Source organism: Eurypyga helias, unplaced genomic scaffold (assembly GCF_000690775.1).
Source record: "Eurypyga helias isolate BGI_N326 unplaced genomic scaffold, ASM69077v1 scaffold27092, whole genome shotgun sequence".
NCBI lineage: Eukaryota > Metazoa > Chordata > Aves > Eurypygiformes > Eurypygidae > Eurypyga > Eurypyga helias.
The window spans coordinates 36410-58079 of record NW_010235886.1 but is presented as its reverse complement, the minus strand read 5'-3'; the positions used below and the strand labels follow the sequence as shown (position 1 = coordinate 58079).

The window sequence follows — 21670 nt, the reverse complement described above, 5'->3', positions numbered from 1 at the left end:
GAAAGGAGGACTAGCAAAGTGGAAAGATAGTGTAATGGTCAGGAAACCGGTGCGGGGACTATGTCAGTGTTCCTCAAGTAGCATTATCAACAGCCAATTCAGGGTTTTGTTGTGGAACTGCTTTTGAGTTATTGGAGGCACAAAACATGCATAACAAACCAAAAATATTAGTCTTGCCTAATCCTGCAAGAATTGTCTGAGCTTCCTAAAGCAGTTCACCTCTGTTCTCAATGAGGGTCAAGACAGTGTCACATTAGCCCTAGAAATCTTTCTAAGTTGGTCAGAAACTGAAAATGGCAGTATACTTAGGCATGTTCAGCTCACTTTTAACCTTAATCTCATAAGGCATGTCAGACTGGCTGACTGGTTTTCTACTCAGCACTGTGCCATTAGCCCTTGCTGTTTATGGCCTACTTCTGTTTGTCTCGGTGCCCCTCGTGTAAACTGGTAATATATATATGCCTGTCTTCATTATAGGGGGATCTGGAGTCTGGTTATAGGAGTAAAAAATTATTTATAATCGTAAGATTAGTACTGGCATAGCTACTGAAAGGCCATACCTACTTAATAAGCTGCTTAACTAACTCAGTATTTTGGGCTACATTTATAGAAAGAGGCTGTAGATGTGAAGTGTAGATATAATAACTAGGAAGAACGTAATTGTCTAAATAACCCAACTGTTCTTGCAAGTCAGGAAGCTTGATGCATTGCTTTTATCAGTGAAGACTGCAGTTCGCTGAGCACTGGAATGCAGGCTTGAAAATCTGTGCAGTTATAAAAAGAAATGGTTGAGCCAAATATTTTGTAAAAACAAAGTAAGATTTGAAAAGAGACACCCTGAATTAAATCAGGCAGCCCATTATGTGCGTGTCTGGAGACTGTGGTGTAAGGAGGAAGCCTGACTCCTGCATTTACTTAAGTATGCTTACTATATAATTCAGGGTAGTGAGGTGAACTAAGGATGAAGCATTAGCTTCAGCATAGAATTTTTATTCTGATCACTGAAGCCTAAAGTTATTAAAAGAACAAACACAATTAGGACATCCTAGAGGACTGGCACACATATAAATCTGTGTATGCTGCCTGTTTCTTGCAAAACATATGTATGGATCTGTGTATTGCCTCCTTTTTCATTTTAAGTGGGTTTGCTGCAGCTGTTGTTCTGAAAAGAACCATTTAACACTCTGGGGAAAGAGAAACTGCAGAAAACCTCAAAATAATATCTATTAACAAAAAATAAGTTTAAAATAAATTGCTTGTTTATGTGGCTAGAAGTCTTATCCCTTGAACAGAACAAAGAACCATCTTTGTACTAGTTCTAGACCTTTCCTAGCTCCCAGCTAATCAACTTATAGTACCATAAAAAAAATTAATAGCCTCTGATTCTTCCTCTTTCACTAGTCCTTCAACATGATAAGAATCTTTTTCATGATAGGTATGGATATGAATACTTTCTGAATAACAGAAGCCTTTAAATTTAATAGAAGTCTTTAAACTTAACCAGTATATATGATTTTCAGATTGGCTTCTATGAAAATATTTTGAGCATAAGGTAGCTCAGCATTAGCAGTTAACTGTGCCCATGAATGCCATAACTCCCAATCTTTCAACAGGTTAATAGCACTGTGTATACATTATATAAAGTATATTAGGTTTCACCTGACAGTCTCAACTTCACTGTTGTCAGTGCAGAGTACATTATGGAGTCTGTGGTGTCAGCAGAAAAGAAAAAAAGTCCCAACCCATTTCTTCTGGTCCAAAAGGATAGGACATTGGGAAGGCTCTCATAGTGTACTGCCAGCCTCCAAACCTGTCCTGCCAAGCATCTTCCTGGCATTGATGCCCTGTTCTTGTTTCAGGCACTGCCCATCCTCTTAGCCCTGTTGCCTGTGACTCATTGTTTCCCCCTCTCTTCCGTATTGTCCCTCTCTAGCTCCCCGTTTTAGCCTACTGTTAGGCTTGTGTTCTCATCTCCTTCTCTCTTATCTTCTAGTGGTATCACCATGCAAACAGCTGTCAGTCAGCTTCCAGGCTAACGTATTTTTGTGTGTCACTACATCCCATCTGTGTGCCTTTGCCAAATCGTTCTGCTGTTCCTGCTCTGGTTTCTTTGGTTTCTCTTCTGGCCTCAGCTTCCTCCTCTTCTGCTTAAATTCACTGCCATATCCATAACTGAAAGGGAGAGACTTCCAGTAGTGCCCTAAAACACTATCTGTAATACCCACAGAGAAAAGAAAAAAGAAAAGAGAAAAGAGAAGAAAAGAAAGGAAAAGAAAGAAAAAGGAAAAGAAAGGAAAGGAAAGAAAGGAAAAGAAAGGACAGGAAAGAAAGGAAAAGAAAGGACAGGAAAGGAAAGGAAAAGAAAGGACAGGAAAGGAAAAGAAAGGAAAAGAAAAGAAAGGAAAAGAAAAGAAAAGAGAAAAGAAAAAAGAAGAGAAAAGAAAAGAGAAAAGAAGAGAAAGGAAAAGAGAAGAGAAAAGAAAGGAGCCCATGATCTGGGCAATCAGGGATTTGCTTCTCTCACTGCAATAATTCACAAGATTTTAGAATTTTTTTAAGGTAGAGATATTAAAAGGTTTGGAGCTATGATATAAAATAAAGCAGAGATGTATTGAAGAAAGATTGTGTCAGACGAATCTGTTAATCTCCTGAGATGACAGCTGATTTCCCAGGGAGAGGAAATGCAGGAGATACCATCTAGCTTGACTTTAGTAAACTGCCACCAGGGAAGGTATATGTGAAGATTTGGATTAATAGAAGAATTGTGGAATTGATAAGAAACTGTCTAGAGAGGAAACAGGTTGCATTGAAAGGGGAAATACTGGGCTAGAAAGGACTTCACACACAGATGATTTTTTGATGATGCCACAAAAATTCAGAGTGTGCCAGTGAAGTTTGTCCTTCTCATTTTTCTGGATTTTTTTTTTTTTTTTTTTTTTTTTTAGGGCGTTAAATGGCTCTGTAGTGGCACAGCGTTTTAATTACAAATGTTTCCATCTCGCTCACTACTTCTGTGACTTTGCTCCTTGAGTTGCTTGTTCCGTTGCTGTGAGCACCCTGCCATCCCTTTCCAGCCATTGGAAGGTCCTCGAGGAGGGCTGCATCAGGGCAATGAGCACATGAGGGATTTTAGTGGAGACAACCCTACAACTGGATTATCTGCTGTTATATATTATCTGCTGCTCCTAACCAGCTGTTTAAACAGTGTCCAGAACAAATTTTAGGGGAGTTTCTACCCTGTATTGAGGAATTAAATGGAACATAATTATGAGTCAAAAAGAAAGGAAAAAAATATGCTTCTGCATCATCTTAACCTACTACTGATTTTTCCAGTCTTTTCAGTATGGACAGACTAAGTCACAAGACAGAGCATTTAAAATTAATAATTTAAGTAACAAGCATTTTGGTATGATGACAAGACTTCATTATCTGTGTGCAACTGGATTCCTGCTTCCTTTCTATACAATTTTGTGAGTTTGTCTCATTCTTGGAAAACAACAAGCCAACTTTGTTTCATTTTTCTTCAGTGAATGAGTTCTCAAGAAGGGAAACAACAGACTAAAAGCTGGGCTTAATGCTAACAGTACTAGCAAAACATAGGAACATAAAGTCACTTTTCCATATAGAAGGAAATCAGAAGTTCTCCTTGGGCCCAGATTAGGACCAAGATCAATTAGGGTATTTTTTTCCAGTGGATATTACCTGCTTTCTTTCAAAAAGCTTTCCTTGAGTAGAAGTGTTTTGCGGTGTGATCTGAAGCAAATGTGAAAGGTGCAATGGTTGTCCTCATGTGGAAAGTACACAGTGAACCAGCAAAACCACCTTATCTTCCTTTACATCTTCCAGACCTGTAGGTAAATAGTGCCCCAATTTTGCAAGGCTAACCGAGTAAGTACCAGCAAGCAAAACTTAAGCAGAGGAGAAGGCAAATAAAAAATGGATGGCTGCCATGAGGTCCCTATCCAAGAGGAAAGGTCACAGTTTCACGGATAGGTGCATGCAGAGAAAAATCTCTCTAAGGCATAAGAGCTGTCAGAGTATCCAGAAGCATCAGAGGATTTGTGATAAGGAATCATGTACAAAAGATGGAAATGGTTTCTGACTGCTCTCCCACTTTAAGTATGTACCAGCTTTTTAAATCCCTTGTCTCTCAGTCTTCTGTAGTGTGCACTTTATTTAAAAGTTTAATATTATAATATTCACACATTGATCCTGCTTGTCCCTATATCCAATTCTGCCTGTTCTTGGGAAAGTATAAAATCAGTTTCTATAGCACAACTGAAAAGCAGAAATTGTTGGATTACCATACTGTTGTGTGCAATAAAAATATAGCATTATCTAGGGAAGTCTGTGGTTGATTAGACCGTAAATATCAACCCCCCAGCTCATACCTCTGAGTATTTGGTTCCTGCATCTTATAGAAACAAGGATCTCTGCTGAACAGTGTGACATTTCATTACTTTGGATTTGCTGTGATGAATAATATTATGAGCTATTGGCCTAGAAGAAATATTACTATAGTAACTAGCTCATTATTCATTTTTTATTTTTTTTTTCTATATTTCCTAAGGGATGCCTGTCTAGACTAAAAATGTTTAAACTAACTCTTGGTAATGGTAATTAATTTTTTCTAGAGTGCTAAAAATATGGGACAGATAAACAACAATACTTAGATACTGCTTTTTAAAAACACAGCAGGCCCATAATATTCTTGAAGTTATGGGAGTATAGTTTTATTTTATTTGGCACTTTTTTATTAGTAGCTTTCTGTGTTATTATTAATCCTGTTTAGTGACCGAAGGCTGGATTCCCACATCGACAATATCGCACCTCTAATGAAATCCTTAAACATATAATGCATAAAATGTTACATACGAGGATGAAAATATAAGTGGGGTTGGTTGATGTAAATCAAAGTAATGAGCTCACTTGTTCTTTTAAATCAGTAAAATCTTGGCATATTAATATTTTATACTTTGGATTTGTACGTATTTAATTCCTTGTGATGATTCTTATGGGTCACCAGTCAACAAGGACATGCTGGTAAATATCATCTTTGCAGTGCCTTATCGGCATAAGGAATAGGAGGATGTGTTAGGTATGTACCCATTTACTGATGCGGATATAGAGCTTAATGTGTTTGCTGCATCCTTGGTTTTATCATTGCAAAAGATGTTTGATTTTTTTTTTTTAAATTAGAATGTTTCAAAAATCTCATCATCTGTGTCAAAGATTGTTTGTCTGCAGTTACAACTCATAGATATTCAAGGTTCAGATAAGAGGCATGGAAAAACCATTTTATCATAGAATTGTTTGGGTTGGAAGGGACCTTAAAGATCATCTAATTCCACCCCCCCTGCCATGGGCAGGGACACCTTGCACTAGACCAGGTTGCTCAAAGCCTCATCCAGCCTGGCCTTGAAGACATCCAGGGATGGGGCATCCACAGATTCTCTGGGCAACCTGTTCCAGTGCCTCACCACTCTCTCTGTGAAGAACTTCTTCCTGATATCTAATCTAAACCTCCCCACTTTCAGTTTAAACCCGTTACCCCTTTTCCTGCCACTACAGACCCTTGTAAAGAAGAACCATTTAAACAGTTAAAATTACGTTAAGTATAATAAATATGCATAAAAATACGCTTATTTAAGCACATTTTGTGTTTAAAGTTCACTTAGAAACATGAAATATCTGTAACAAGGAAATTGAAGATGTCATTCATTCTCACCTGCTCTTATTTCACTGAATAAAAAAGAAAACCCCATTTTTATACTTTTTTAATTCCTGGTAGAGTTTGCAGCTTGAATAGATCCGGCCATTAAACTGAATGAGCTGAATAAATGGAAATGAAAAAAAATATTCACCTTATATTTGCAGATAGGTGAACAAACTCTGGCTTCAGGTTTTTAGTTATTTCTGCCTTCTGCTTGATTTGAACTGGCCTCAGTTTGGGCCTGAGCATGCACGTGTTACCATTTTCAATGGCTTTGTTTGAAAACTACATATCCAGTTTAAATGTTTAGGAACTGGGAGGAGGTTGTGTGATTTCTTGGGTGATGAATTGGCTTTTATTCACCCTGAATCATACCCCTAGACGGCCACGGTAACTTTCTGTAATAAAAACATAGAGGAACGGGGCTCTGTCAGTAGACCCACCGGCAGATTTACTTTCTGCCTTCTGTTTTTCATTTAAGTGATGGGAGGTTCAGAGGATCAGCCAGTAGCATATGACATTTCACAAGGGTTCATAAATTATGCAGTCAGACTTGTTGGATTACAAAAGGCTGGAAGCAACAAGTGCTTCTTGCATTATAAATGAAATGGCTTATTTACAAAGATGCCATAGCTGTATTAATTGCGAGAAGTTATGATTAAAGGGACAGGGCTACGCTGTTTAAGATGTCAATTAGAAGAAACTCATTTTTGAGAAGAAACAAATGCATCTTTTTAGATTGCTCTGGGTTTACTGAAGTGCTCTGCTGTCCGTATTCCAAACCATCTTCCTTTTCCAGCAGTTTTAAGTGGTTTTTCCTCATTCATTATCTTAATATTATGGCAATATAGAAGAATCCTGTATCAAGGTTCACATTCAAAATTAAAAATAGTGATCACCTCCATGGGTAGAAAATTCAGCTTGACACTGGTCAAGCACCAGCAGGGATGTGCTGCTATCCCTGAGTGCTGAACGGTAATTGGAGAAACTAATGGGAGGCGTGACCCCTGAAATAGAGATGCTGTTACTACATCTGCAGTCATCTACACAGGGCCCTTGAACCTGCCCTGCTGACAGCGCGGCTTTTCCCACTTTCTCCCTGGTGAGGTTCCCAGGCAGAAACCGCTCCAGCGTGGCTCCTGGAAGACCCCTTTTGCCCTCCATGGATGCTTTGTGCCACTGACGGCTCCTCACGTTCCCTTCCCTGTGCCCGCTCTGGAGGGACCAGCAATCCTTAGGCTTTCCAGGGAGATGTCAGTTTGATTTAGCATGGAATTGCCCGGGGACTTGTCATGCCTGAGTAGGGGTTTTAAGGTTGAGCTGAACATGGCTCTTAGGAGCATCTCTGAGTGACTGCTCCTTTCCAAGCGCATGCTGAGGAGAGGAGAAAGAGAGGTGATGAGCATGGGGGTGGGCAAGATTTGGGTGCATGGAGGTCTCAGTAGGAGGGTGCAAGGGCAGGTGGTGAGTTGGCTTGGGGTGAAGGAGGGTGCGCAAGTGGGGGAATCCAGGGCTGGGGGAGAAGAGGTCATGAAATGGAAAGTTAGGAAAAATGAGGAATTGCAAATGGGGCAACCTTTCAGCCTTTTGAATGATTAGGTGCTTCTCTTGGAGCCTGTTGCTCTTCGTGCAGGGCTTGCATGTTCATTTTTTATTGTAGATGGGTGATTTCGGTGCACGTGAACCGCATTACACACCGATTTTCTTTTTTTTCTGCTATGGCCTCTTGGGTTATAAGAAGGAGAATGATGAAGCTGAATGGTGTTCTTGATTTCATAGATCACCCTGTGGCTTAAGCAAAGTACCCACCCCCTGGAGGTCTTATTTGCTGTTCTGTTTCTCCTACAAAGTAATTTGGACTTCTCCCCTTCTTCCAGTGGCTTGTTAGGCTGCCCTGGATAAGGCTCAGCCAAGTGAGGAGGGATATCCAGCAGCGCTGGGAGTTGGGAGTATGTTCTGCAAGGATAGCAAGGGAGATTGTGAGTCACATCTTAAACAGGGCAGGGTTTTACAAAGCTGCTGAAGTCTCAGGGAAGCTTAAGCATTAGTGACCCTTAAGGGATTAAAGGAAGTTTAGATTTTAGCGGGCATTTCACTAACGGAATCACAGGTTTATAATTTCATTTCACTTCCAAGGCTAGATGCTCAGCGAAGCACAGCCTTCCTTGTTACAGGAGTTTGTGGATAGTTCAGTTAATGTCATCAACAGCGAGGAAGCATAAACAGCCAAAGGCACAAAGTGCTGTGCCTGCCTGGCTGTCACAGAAACAGGGCAGAAACCCTTAAAGGGATGAAAATGTCTTTTCCTTTGTACAAGACAAGCAAGCCCTCGGCGTGTTTGCACTTGTGGCCCTTCTGCTTTAGTCCTAATACGGCTTTTTACTGAGAGCTGGCCTAAGATAACCTGCTCCTGCAGTGTTTACAGACTCCTTATAAAAAGAGCATGCAGGCAGTCTGGTCCTGCCACTGCCTGCAAAGCCTCTGCCTCCCTCTGCCACGGACTGAGACAGAAAGGATTTGCTGATTCCGTGAACCCAAATGCCGGTGTTATTGTATGAAAAGCCCATTCTCCACCCTGCTGAAGACAAACACTGAAAATACTCTGTATCTTTAATATTATTATACATCATATGTCACTTTCCCTTCACGCTGTGTATGTAACAAACGGCAGTGAGAGTGATGTCTCTGTTCAAGAATGAGTGCAGCTGTTTCTGAGCTAACATGCATCAGCGGTGTGTCAGTGAAATGCTATATAGCAGTTTTAGAGGCAAAGAAGTCCATCAAATCTAGATCAGAAATCACCTCGCCAGCACCATGAATTTACAGGGAGCTGTAAAATACGGAGGTGAGGGAAGAAGGAAACAAGGAGAACAAAAGAGAAAACTGAGAAAAAGGTGTGGAGAAATAGAGAATGACAGGAACAGCTGAGGGATTCTTCCTCCTGCCTTTTTTCAGGCATGTCTGAAGTTCAGTTGTGGCTACCATGATTTCTTGTCATCAGAAATACGTAATTTTCACCTGACTTCTGATGTTTCAAGCGTTTCATGAGGGACAAGATGAATCAATGTATGTTTGAGAAGATATAATGCCAAATTCTAGAAATACAGTCTGTTCAGATGAATCACAGTGGTTCATTTTACACCCCAGGGAGGGCATTGCTTATTTTTCAGTCTTCACATTAATTTGACGTCATGTTTATGTGTGCGACAATAGCAAGTAACTTAAGTAAAATAGGGACCCATATAAAGTGCTTGTCATTTATCCAGGTTAAGAGCACTGCTGTTTTGTGATGACCTCCTGTTGGTCCAACAGCAGAAATATGGTTAATACCACAACCAAAATATATTCTGTATCAAGTGCATGTTTCACTGGTGATGATGACCTTAGGTACACATTAAACTTATCAGAAGGTATTAGTGTTGGTTGTATTTTACACAACGTCCCTTAAAGCTGCCATGATACAGAAGGTCTGCAGCTTAGACTAAATATTAAGCTGGTTTGCTTACTGAAGTGGTCAGTTCCAGCAGTAATTGTGTAGTCCTAACTTTAGGGACTTAAAGTCACACAATAGCATCCTATAAAATTGTTGCTAGTGAAGCAGTGTTGATTGTGAAGATGACTGTTGATTGTGATGATGACTGATGACCTTACTAAAGTTTTACTATATAGGTAACATGAAACTGCTTTATTTGACATCGGTCTTGTATGGTTTTTACTAGTAGGTGCTGGTGGTTCCCCCTTCCCACTTTGTAACCATGAGTAAAAGTTCAGTGGTCAAAGTAAAATTTGATTCTTTTCCCCAAAGACTCATTGAAGGGTTTATAAAGAAACAGAATCCATTGTAGTTCTAAGTCATTTTTTATCTTATTTGACATAATCTTTCCTGCAGGAAAATGCCTTTCTATTATAACCAAAAAATTGGCTTTCCTGTTTATGTAACTTTTATGGTTCTTTCCAAAGAATTATCTTGTGGCTCTGGCTGAAAACTGGTTTAGCTGGTTCAATAAGGTTCTAAAGGGACCAAAGCAAAAGATGTCCCGTCTGTAATGTGAGATTATAAACATACTGTGTCACAACTTTGAGTAGCTCCTCTTCAATGCTTAGCTTTGAAAAAGGAAAGAAACTAAAGATCATGAGGAAAAAAGACTTGTTACCAAGCTGTATTTAATTGAAGACATGCATGTACGCATTTTTGATATGGTGAAGCTTAACCAGCGAGAGTATGTGAAAAAGATTATTATGTAAAGGGCCCAAGTCTGGTATTGTTAAGGACAACTGGAAGATGGCAATTCTTGGGTCTTTCAGCATTGATGCTCTTGAATATTGTGCCAGAATTTTCATGCTTAAATTGGAATAGGCTGATGGACTTAGATCTCAGCTAAATAAGCTGTTGAAAAGTATTTCAGCACACCTCTTGTGCATGAGAGGAGCAACCCTGGTGAAAATCAGAGCAGTTCCAAGCTTCTCTGGGTTGCAGTGGCCCCTTCAAAACACCTGCAGTGTGGCAAGTGCTGGCTTCACTGCTTTGTGCCTGGATTGTATACATCTTCAGAAAGAAGCTTGCCATACAAATGACTTCTGCTGATTTTAGTAGGACTGAGATTTGGGCCAAGTCTACTGTTGGTATCTATGGAAAAAAACATGGGGTGAGGTTTTATTTGCTTTATGTTCTAACCATGAGAAGTTACTGTATTGCATGTATAATCTGCCTAACTGCTATTCCATGAATCTTTTTCCTTCTTTCTTGCTTCAGGAACAAGCAGTGGAAATGCTGCATGGAAGCAGTGATTCTGTGCTGATTCCATGTGTCATCTCTTATTCAGTAGCAGCGTAACAGCTGGCTACTGGCTTTGTAGAAACTAGAGGGTACATAATTCATTTCTTCCATTCGTGTTCTAGTTCCTTGTTGGGAATTGCCCTCGGGGATAGATTTTTCTGCTCACAAACAGCGCTTGAAAAAAAGAACCTAAGAGACCAACTTACTGCTGAACGATCCCTAGGAGGAACGAAAACCTTTGCTTGTGAAAGGTCACCAGAAAAGTGGCAGTAGGGTCACAGAATTAGGCTGCACCAGGGAAAATAACATTCTTGCCTTCTGTGTTGGGTTTTGTGCTGGCAGTCCTGAAATCTCTTACTTTGCATATTTGACTTAATGAAAACTGAGAAACGAGCTTGGCTCATTTTTTTTACCAGGCAAATTATATGTGACCTCAGCACCTTACTTTTTTTTCTGTTGTTGCAGAGACATAGCAGTAGGCTGTTGTGTACTTTTCCCTGATGCAGCTAGTAAGAAAGGACACGTATTTCAACGTGGGTTATAATATTCCTTGCCTGACTGCAAATTCTGAGGTTACCAAAGTAACAAAATTGAGCTAAATGTCATGTTATCCCTTGGTTTAATGGAAAATAATTAAGATCATCACTGTCTTTATTGAAGGATGTGGAGTTGCTGCCTGAAGTGTAAGAAGCTTCTTTTTAATCTCCAGTAAAAATGGACAGCCCTTCTCTAGTATTAAGTATGGCCCATCGTGTGTAATCCCATGGACATAACGACCGTATTTCTCCTCTTTTGTCATGTTAGCAAGTGATAGAGTGTCTTGGGGCAGTTTGCACCAGGGGTAGATGTATGGGTGTGAGGTTCAGAGATTTGTTTGGCTTGGCTGCTGCTCTGACCCTTCAGTTCTCACGATAAACTTCACCGGATGGAGGAGTAAAACCGCAAGAGAGCAGATGCTCCGCTGCTCGTGTGCCGCTTCAGCGGCGCAAAGAGAAGGGACACTATTAAGTGGAGCGCCCCAGCTAGCGGAGCGCTGCAGAGGGGCAGAGGCTTCAGCGGCGCAAAGAGAAGGGACGCTATTAAGTGAAGCGCCCCAGCTAGCGGAGCGCTGGGTGTAGGTGATGGCACAGGGTTGTTCTGGCCATCAGGTCACCTTCTGGAAACTGTAGGTTGGTGGAGGAGTTCAGCGCTGTGACCTGGACTCCCATCAAATCAGCCATGTACGGAGTGAGGAAAACCCAGTCCTCTCCGGTGACCCCACGGTGTGCCTGGCCTCTGCTAGCAGGGACAGGGAATTGGGCGTACAACGCCGTGGTTCGGCGTGTGCTGCTCCTGTGCCGCGCTGGCAGCCTGCAGCCAGGGGACTGAAGGGAGAAACTCAGCGTTCCAGGGCAAGAGCCCCTTACCACCTTCAGCGCTCTCCACTTGGCAGCCACGGCGTCAGAGTGAACCCTTCGGTGGAGGGAATGAATTAGCCTCAGGAAAGGGAGGTTTATGGTGAAGTCTGCTGTCATGTCTTCCTTCTCTCTGACTGTACTGCGGAAGCACATCATGCTTAACGTGCAGGATGCAGCAGAGGCTCTCTGATACTGTTCTTTTAAACTCAAAACGTTAAAGGTACACGGCGATGATTTTCAAATTTCCCAGGGATCCCTCCCACCGGCATTAATTGCCCTCTTGCTGTTGCTGTTGCAAAGCTATTTGCTCTTTCTGTATGCAGGGCTTGTACAGTGCTGCACTAAACCTTTGTTGCTTCGCAGTAATAGAAAAGCTTCATTTTATGCAAATGACGTTGAAATGAGTTTGATAAAGTGATAAACAGTCACATTTTATGATTGCAACTGTTGGGGTTTTGTTTGTTATTTTTACAGTTAATTTTGTGGAAGTAAAGGGCTTTACAGTCTCCCTTCTGGCGTCAGTGCAGTAATACAGCGCTCCCGCAACAGCATTCTAAGAGTCTGATAGGGCTGCCAAGCCAACGTGATAAGGGGATCACATACACCCAAAAGGGACACATCCTGTGTCCCTTTTGCCTCTGATCCAGCTCCCTCCCAGCTCATAATCTCCCTGCACAGCTCATCTTCTGTTTTGGTTACTATGTTTTTGGATAGCAATTAAGCTTCATGCCCTTTTCTTTATTTCCTCTTCCTCTCAGCTTCTGACACATTATTATTCTTTCCAGTGACTGCACCAGACCTCCAAAATCCCATAGTCCTCACGAGTAATTACAGATACCTTACTGTGCAATCCCCACAGGTAGGTTGGGTCAAGTGCTTCATTTTTGTACAGGTCAGCTGCTGCGGAGTGTGGTTGACTTTGCTTCCTCAGTAGCTGCACAGCAAGAGGAGGCTGGTCCTCTCCGGAGTACCCGGTACGCAAGTAGGGTTGCTGGTGGTCATTGATGGATGATGTGAGGCCCCCATGAAAATTAAATGTCAAATGGAAAAAAACTAAAAAAAGCAAGACTATGGCTGCATGGGGGGGTAAATGAACACCGTCTGATTGTATCTTTGTCTGACATAGGGTTTGATGACCTACATGCCTGTGCTGATCCTGGAGCTCCTGAGCATGGATACAAGACACCCAGTGCAGGTGTTTTCTTTGAAAGCGTGGTAGTCCGGTTTCATTGCCAAGAAGGATACAGGCTTAATGGTACTTCCAAAAAACTTTGTGTGAGACACTTTAATGGCTCCCTGAGCTGGAAACCCAGTGATAAACCTGTGTGCCTACAAGAAGGTAAGTCAGTTTTCTTAAAACACTTCACTAGTGTCAGTTCTTTTCACTTGTCCATGTACCATGTTCCTGTGTCTCAGCACAAAACACAAAAAACTGGCGTCCATTTCACCGCATCTTATTTGATACATTTTTTAGTTTCCCATCCATCCCATCCATCATCCCCATTTGTCAATTAAATTTATACCGTGAGAGGCTGTGCTTGTGTGCATGTGTTGAAAGGGACATAAAGAAATCTGAAGGAAAACATATAATACGTTTCTCCTTTTACCTAGTTACAAATTGATGCAGAGAGGAAAAACAACCTCCACTATCAGTAAAGTGTTTGTAACTATTTATTGAAGCTATCCACCTAATGCTCTTTCCTGTAATATCTTACGAGGAAAATATAATGAATTTCCAGTGCTGCTACTGCTGCTGCTAATCAGAAGTTTTAAACAATTGTATTTTACGACGTGTGCGTGATTCAGGTTGGAAAATCAAATATGGCTGGACTGCAGAAGTTTAAAGTCACAGCAGAAGTTTACTTTGAGATAATTCAGACTATTATGGTATAAACCAATTTATTTTTATTGTATTGCATTTTTGAAATTGTATTTTGTTTTAAATAATTAGGACATTAAATTACTTTCTTCTTCTAGGAGTTAGATAGAGGCAGAATTAATTTGAACAACATAAATGTAAATGTTGGCCAAAAATACATCCAAGCTGCAAAAACCAATTTATTTCACGAAGTATATTAAAGCTATAACTTGTTCTTTTTATTTATTTATTTTTGGTCAAAAGAACTATTAAAATCAAGAGACAGGAATAGCATTAGTTAAATCAAGTGTGTAGATTTTAGTACTGTGTCTTCTGAACTGAAGTCATTAGCCATTGCCTTGTTGCCTTCAAGGTGGAGCAAGATAAATTCGATTTCAGGACGCCTTCCATCATTTAAAATGGGATAAATATATGGATATTCAAAAGTAGTCAGAGACTTATGTGTCTCATAAAAACACCTACCACATAGGACCATGCATCACTCAGCATGTCTAAAAACTGCAAGTACTTGTTCATGTGGCTGGGTGTGGGGGGTATGAGAATCCTGTGCTGGGACAGGGCTGCATGAAGGGATGTGCCCCAACAGGAACAAGCCAGGCCTGGGAGGATCGTGCTCAGGAGATAGACATGAAGGGAAAAACCCTAAACAGAGGGCTGTGTGAAAGTGGTGCAGGAGATGCTGGGGCGAGTAGCCAGAGGCAGTTGCTAAGTAGTCCGTGGCCTCTCAGGTAGCTGCCCTGTTGGCAGGAGAGGTCTCAGTAAAATATGGACTCCGGGACGTGTGTGAGGTCGTGAGGGGCACAGTCATGAGCTGTCTCAGGGTGTGCACTGGGATGACAGCTGACGTGTCAAAGCAGTGGGGGCCAATAACACCTGGCCATAATGATGGCATGGGGCAGCTTTAGAGAAACAACCTGATGCCTTTAAAAATGGTGTATGAAATTCACACCCTCTCCTGTCACAGCCACCTTTCACAAATGCCCTTGTCTCATCTCATGGTTATTTAAGAAAAAAATACACACAGAGCAACAGCAGCATATGTCTGAACTGCATATTCGAACTACCAGAAAAAGCTATAAAGCCTGGAAAATCTGTTTTCTTAACCACTGAAGGTAACTTCTAGGAATTTTGGTGTGCATCTTTGAAATAGTACCTGTATCATCCACTGCAGCTGTTAAAATAAGCATTAACATGTTTTATTGAATATTCAAACCTCTTCCCAGACACCCCCCAGTCCAGTGGAAACCTGTGGAGGAAGGTTCTGATCACAATGCCATCAACAGCAAAACTGCCACTGATGCCAGTGTGATCAGCACTCCAGCCGGGTGTGTTTTAAAAAGAAAGGAACTGGAAGATGAGAATGTGATGGATGATGTGACAACAGTTGCTTAAGAGATAATCATTACTTTGCAGCACAGAACACTTAAAAAGGATTGCAAGGCAATGCTCTGCTCAAGCACAGCACTTAAGTTTGAGCATAACGGTAATTATGTGATTAGTCTTGTTAAAGTTCTGTGCTCAGAATTAGGCATACACAAAAATGCTTTTTGTTGTTTAGACTGAAGAGTAGGACCCTGATTTAGGAGTTAGTGAAGCAAGTGCTTCAGTACTTTCCTGATTAACGGTGTAATCATACCTCAGGTATTATTAGAACAATCCTAGGGTTTAGCAATTGGAAAAAAAAAATAGATTACAATAGATCTTTCATTCCAGTGCACAATACAACCAAGGATTCTGAAGAAATACTAAGCAAAGGTTCAGTGGTGATCCATGAGACCTAAGCATTTGCCGAAGTACTTTGTAAAGTGATCCGTTGGTGTACTGGGAGCAGTCATGAGGGAGGAGTACGACAGGGATATGGGTGGTGTAGGAATGTGGCACATCTGGAGAGCAGTTAAAGAGGAATTATAACAGGGTTTGTAATTCTCAGCTGGCTAATGACATACATAAAAGCTCTCATTGCAGAAATCCTGTAATGATATATAAAAAGAAATTCGAAATTTGTACCAACTACTGGAGGAGTAAGAAGTTAACGTTTTACCATTCATCATTAGCTATCACAAGGCAAAATGAACTTTATATTGCATTTACCCACTTCAGGCAGGGGCTGATTGCCATGTTTGCTATCATATGCTACAGATGCCTCTCATCCCAGTATATATAAATGTCAGATACTGCCAGCTGAGCTTGAACACTAAACCACTCAATACTGCAGTTCATTTTAAGTTAATCTCATAAGTTTGGAGTCAACTAAGGATGGTTACATATCATTTTATGTCTATATGTTATGTACATTTAATTGTCGTTATGTGTTTAGAACAATCTCTAATTTTTAGAACAGTCTCTAATCACAAATGAATGCTAATTACCAAAGGAAGCAAAGCAACCCTTTTCAGAATGTAATTGATTTTAAAACTAATACATTTGCCTGGAGCTCTTCATCCAATCAATTTGATTTTATAGGTCTGTCATTTCTCGTTAGGAGACAGGAGATGCTAAGTGTCAGTATGAGAATGAAGTTGCATGACTAGGTGCCCACTAAATGCCCTGTCAAAAATCTGTGTGCTTAGAGTTATGTTCTCATGTTGATCTACAGCATGTTGTGACTGTAACTTCCATCAATTCTAATACGGTTATGCACATAAAACCAAAGCTCTAAGGTAGGAATTTTGTATTTACTGTTTAAGAGCAATATGTCATGTTGTTCACACTTTAATCTAATCTTCTCCCACTGTGATAATGTGGCTGCTGAGACTGCTGCCCTACTTGGAACAAATGCTACCTCTTTCCTATGCGATTGAATCTGAATTTACAGTGTACGGGAGGAATGGCAACCAAGCGAAGGGCCGTACCCTTCTGTCCCAGTGCTTCTGCAGCCAGGCACCTCCGAGCTGTCCTCAGTGCCTCATTCTCCCAGTGACAGGGATGATAAACCTGCAGTAAAAGTAGTGGACTAGTACATAGTTTGGCTACACTTTTTTCTGTATGACATTTAGCACTCATTTTTCTCTGCCTTTGTCTCTGGATCTGTGAGATGACTGCAGTATTTTTAGTTCTCCATCTCTTATCCGTCTTGCCCAGTGTCTGTCAATCCTTAAGCTTGGTTCCAAGCATTATATGACGTTTGTAACCTGTGCTAAGCACAGTGGCCACAGATCTTAGGTGAAGTCTCTGTGCACTGTTGTAATACAAGCAAAGACAATAAAGAGAAAGCGTTATTTAATATGCACTGAAATACTGTGTTTGCCACAGAACTATCCTACTAACACAGTACTATGGATTTAACACTACTAAAAACCAAGAGACAATATCAATCTCCAATGTTTACTTTTAAGAGCACAGGGTCCAGATAAGCTGTCCCTGCATTCAACCCATTCTTCATGACGTTCCTTTCATCCTTTCTCCCTGTTCCTCTCTGTTCCAGTCTGTCAGTGTTGTGTCTAGATGTAGTCAAGGCTAATTCAGAGACCACTCCACAGTGAGATACTTAGCAGCACTGGACCTCTGCCTTTGAGTTTACATACAGACCAGTAAAAAACCAGTGCCAGAGCGCGGGCCAAGGCACTGTTCTTCAATTGCTCATACTATGACAGTGTTGGAAAGGTCCCTGACATGGTCTTGGCCAATGTCAGGTAGTACTGCCCAAGCAATTCCTACAGGCACCTTCTGGATTAGCATGGACCAGTGCCAATTTTTTGGGGGGTAAGAGTTCACCTGCCATAGACACAAGCCGTGCCGAGCCAGCTGGTACCCATGGATGGTGTGGCTCTCTCCATAGTTTCCAGGTCTTGCCTTCCTTCTGGGTTGTCTGTATGGTCCAGGTGCTCTTGGGAGGAGGAAGGGTGGTCCTCCTTCTTTGTGGCCTGGAAGAAACAGTTCTGAGAGATCATGCACGGTTTGCACATAAACTATAAATCTCTATAACTATAGGCTTTAACAAATTTTACTCTTCCTGTGATGGGCAACACAGGTTGGTTTGTTAAAGTCAAGAACTCCTGATGTGCAAAGCTGCATCTGCATGAAAGTTAGGTCAGGCTGTCGGGCCTGCCGGCTGCACCCCACCTCTTTGTGCCTCTGCAAGATAAGAAATGTGTGACTACCTAGGGCATTTTGTGGGCTGACCCGTTTTAATATTGACATGGTAGATCTAAGCAGATCATGTAAAACTGCCAGAAAGGCGTGTATGTCATAGCCATTGCTCTTCGAGGATGGTTAAAGACCATGTATTCCCTTAAATAGTTTAGCAGCTTCCACGGATTTGCTGAAAAGTACTTAGAATAAAGCAGTTTATTTTCTAGGACAGGACATTTTAAAATCCAGTCACTTATACTCAGCTTTTCCAAACAGAATTTATGCCAGCTAATCCAGCTGTTTGCGGAGAGGAGGCTACTGCAATGTATGACTGACTGAGTGCTAAACACTCTGAATTCAGCCAGTGGGAAAGCCCTTGCTCGCAAGGCATCAGGAAAAAGAGCTGTAATACTGTGGCCCGTTGGTTTAGCCGGGGATTGTAATAGGCCTGTTATCAAAGTCAGCCAGGATCTCGCAGGGGAAGGATGCTACAGTGAGCAACTTATCACCGTTCTCTGCCAACATCTAGCCGATTAAAATGATTCGATCTCTAGCTGTTACTTGGAATAATGGGGATGAAGTCGCTGTAATAGATCATTGTTACAGAATCAATTTCCCCGCTTTGAAAGTGAAATCTTGTCTTTTCCTGCAGGGTATGTATACATACCTCTCTTATTTGTATAGCAACAGAAAGCTGTTACGCCAAGAGAGTGAGCTATTCACTGATATTATCTTCTGGCATCCATCTCCGACCTCCTCCTGCATGGCCGCGGAGCAGGATCCCCGTCTATTTCATTCCATCCTCGAGGGTGCCTGGGGCAGCCTCTTCGTGACAGCATTCAAGGCTTGGCGTAAGGCATTTCTTAACGGAGCATCCTCTGCTGTCTCCTCTGCTGATTAACTTGCCACAGAGAGAGACACTTGTTCAGCCTTTGGAGGTGATGTCTGCATCCTCAGCCCAGTGCATTTTATAACCTTCTGTTAGGGTACGCATCCCCCAGACTTGGGAATTTAGAAATGAATAAATTCTAATAAAGCTCCTTGCTGCAGGTTTTCAGGCTGCCTGGCAGACTGCCAGCCCTTCCTGCTACAGGAAGCAGAAGGTACCTGCAGCACCAGCTAGGGAGCTAAAAGGAACAAGAGAAATGGGGGAATTTTTTGACTAATAATATGTCCAGGCCCCAGACTAGGAGTTAGCTAAGTCCAATGTATTTTAGAAAACATCCCTGTGATGGGAAGGTACTAAGGAAAATATGCTTTAACTGGGGAAGCATTATGTTAGTCAAATTTAGTGATGGAGTCTCAGAATAACAGATCCCCTGGTTTGCTGAAATAAATAAATACATTTGCTGTTAGTAGTTTGTGCATGCTATGCTAAATGGCAGTTTATCTTCTTTCTAGTTGTGTTTCTAGGCAAACAAGCAAGCTGTTGCTATCGCTTTACTCTGTGCATGCTCACAATTAATTGCTAAATACAAATTTAGAGTTGCCTCTTCCTCTTTAGCAAGAATTGCCCATGAAAATGGCAGAAACTTTCTCTTTTATGCAAGTCTCAAGGGACTTTTGAAACTTTTTTTTTTTTTTAAATAAAGATTGCATTCCTAAATGAAGATAATTGTCTCTTGTGGTAGAAGTGTTTGAAAAAAAAAAGGGCATAAAACAGGCTTATAATATTTTTACTGTCTTGCTTTTATTTGAAATACTTTGTTGGTTTTGATGCCTGGAAACTTTTATCACCATCTCTGTCATTAATTGCCTGCTGGCAGACAAACAGATAATTTTGCTTATATTTTCCCAATATTTAATCTCTTCCTCTCTTCTGTTTAATTTGATTTTGCGTGTATGAGGAAAATGAACTTTGAGTCACCTGGACTATTCCTTCATAGCCTCTTGGCTCATTTCTTAATTATTCAGTATCAGCAGAAGTGTTTTTAACTTGCCTCAGCCCTTCCTTCCACTTTCTACAACATCTTTCATTTTTTAGTCTTCTGGGGTTTGTGTTTTGGTGTCTTTGTCACTGGTATATACAGTGAGCTGTATGACTGTCCGATCACAGACAGGTAATCGAGCCCATGACTGAACATCTCTGGAGGTCTGCAGTCATTTCACTTGCTGAGGATCTTCTACAAGCATTTGAGATGCTGCTCAGAGCCTTAAAAATCACGCCCTCTAAAGGCATATGAATTCAGGCACATGAAATTACCGGATTTGAAACATAATCAATGAGATTAAAGTGAAGACATTCTCATAATGAACTCTGTGGAATGGAGCTGGATAAACCCTTGTAAATGTACCTGATTTTCATCTGTCTCGCTGCTAAACTGTAGTTTTCCTGTGTTCCTCATGCCATATCTGTATTTTATCTTTCCTTTTGTCCTGTCCTTAGTGCTGTCAAAGAGTCTGCCTTCGCATGGGACTTTGGGAGAGTCAGACTGTGCAGTGTAATTCGCACACATGACAACTGGAAGGACAAAATTAAAAACAGTCTTCCTAAACGCTCTTAATTTTGTTTGTTTAAAAAAGTCTGGGGGAATGATCCATTACGGTAGCATGTCAGCTTCTACTACAGTGCTGTAGACTTTGTAACCGATGGTTAACTAGGGAAACGATGTATTTACCAAAATGCATGTATTTTCTAAATGGTTTAAGCAGAGCACTTAAATTAACTGATGTCTTTTGCTTAAGAGCTTGATTATTGAATAGCTACCCATGTTTTTTTAATTAAGCTACTATTTTTTTTTCATGAAGTCACAGATTGCCTTGTTCCACATGTTGAAGATGCAGAGATTCATAACAAGACATACAGGACGGGCGATAAGTTAATAATCAGCTGTCATGAAGGATTCCAGATCCGTTACCCTGACTTAGACAACATGGTTTCAATATGTCAAGACGATGGAACATGGGATAATCTGCCCATTTGTCAAGGTTTAGTACACCAGCACATCCTGTTTTATAGCTCATGCACCTTGTGATAGTTTGCCAATATTTTTGCTACAGTTGTAAGGATGTCAGTGATCTGATAAGCCCCACTGTACAGTATTTGAATAGTGCTGCTGCTGCTAAGTTTTTTTTGACTTCTCCTCCCCATTGCTCACTGCAGGAAAGAACATGACCCTTTCTGAATATACCCATATGTAAAATACTGCTTTAAATATTAAATATTTAGACACTAGGCTAAAATATGTCATAGATACATTGCATTTAAGTAAAAAAATCAGGATTACAGCAAAAGATCTGATGGGCAGATCTGATCTTTCTGGAGGAATTTACGCTTCTAGCTGCAATTTACCTTTCCTTGCCTTGTGCAGAGGGCAGGGGTAGAGCGGAGAAACTGGAAACTGTTTTTCTGTCAGTTTTCAGCAGAGTTGTCAATCATGCTCACAGTCCATGAAACCCATAGGTATTGACTGAAAATTCAGGGGGTGCACAGGAATGAGTTTATCCAGAAAAGCTACTAGCCATAAAACTAGTAGTATTAGTTGCATGGGATCCCAGCTTCGCTTAGGCTGGGAGAAATGGCTGGGGTAAGCCAGCTTTAGTGAATGGAAATTCAATAACCCTGGGCTGCTGTTACCTTTACGTTTCGAACATGCACTTGTTGGTACCATTGGCTAGGCTTTAACCAGTTCACGTCTTGGTAGCAAGCTTGACCAGCTGAACAGCATCAAGAACTTTTAACTGTGCTAAGGAGAAGACTGGGTTGGTATTAACTTCCCTCAAACCCATCTGTCACCCCCTAAAGCTGACAGTTCTCTGTAGACACACTGTCACATCAGTTTGCAGAGTCGGGGCGAGCAGGCAGTGGAGCAGGGACACCTCTCAGGAGTGAA

General features: G+C 41.1%; 1 protein-coding gene across 1 annotated transcript in view; it reads left to right on the top strand.

The window, feature by feature from the left end:
* Positions 1 to 12779: 12779 nt before the first annotated feature.
* Positions 12780 to 21670, top strand: part of SUSD4 (sushi domain containing 4) — a gene marked incomplete at its 5' end in the record, with an annotated part of 30789 nt that continues 21898 nt past the window's right edge. The window contains 3 exons of the mRNA XM_010146909.1: positions 12780 to 12869; positions 13014 to 13226; positions 20586 to 20765. Of these exons, the coding sequence (XP_010145211.1) occupies positions 12780 to 12869; positions 13014 to 13226; positions 20586 to 20765 (483 nt within the window). The remainder of the gene's footprint in view (positions 12870 to 13013; positions 13227 to 20585; positions 20766 to 21670) is intronic.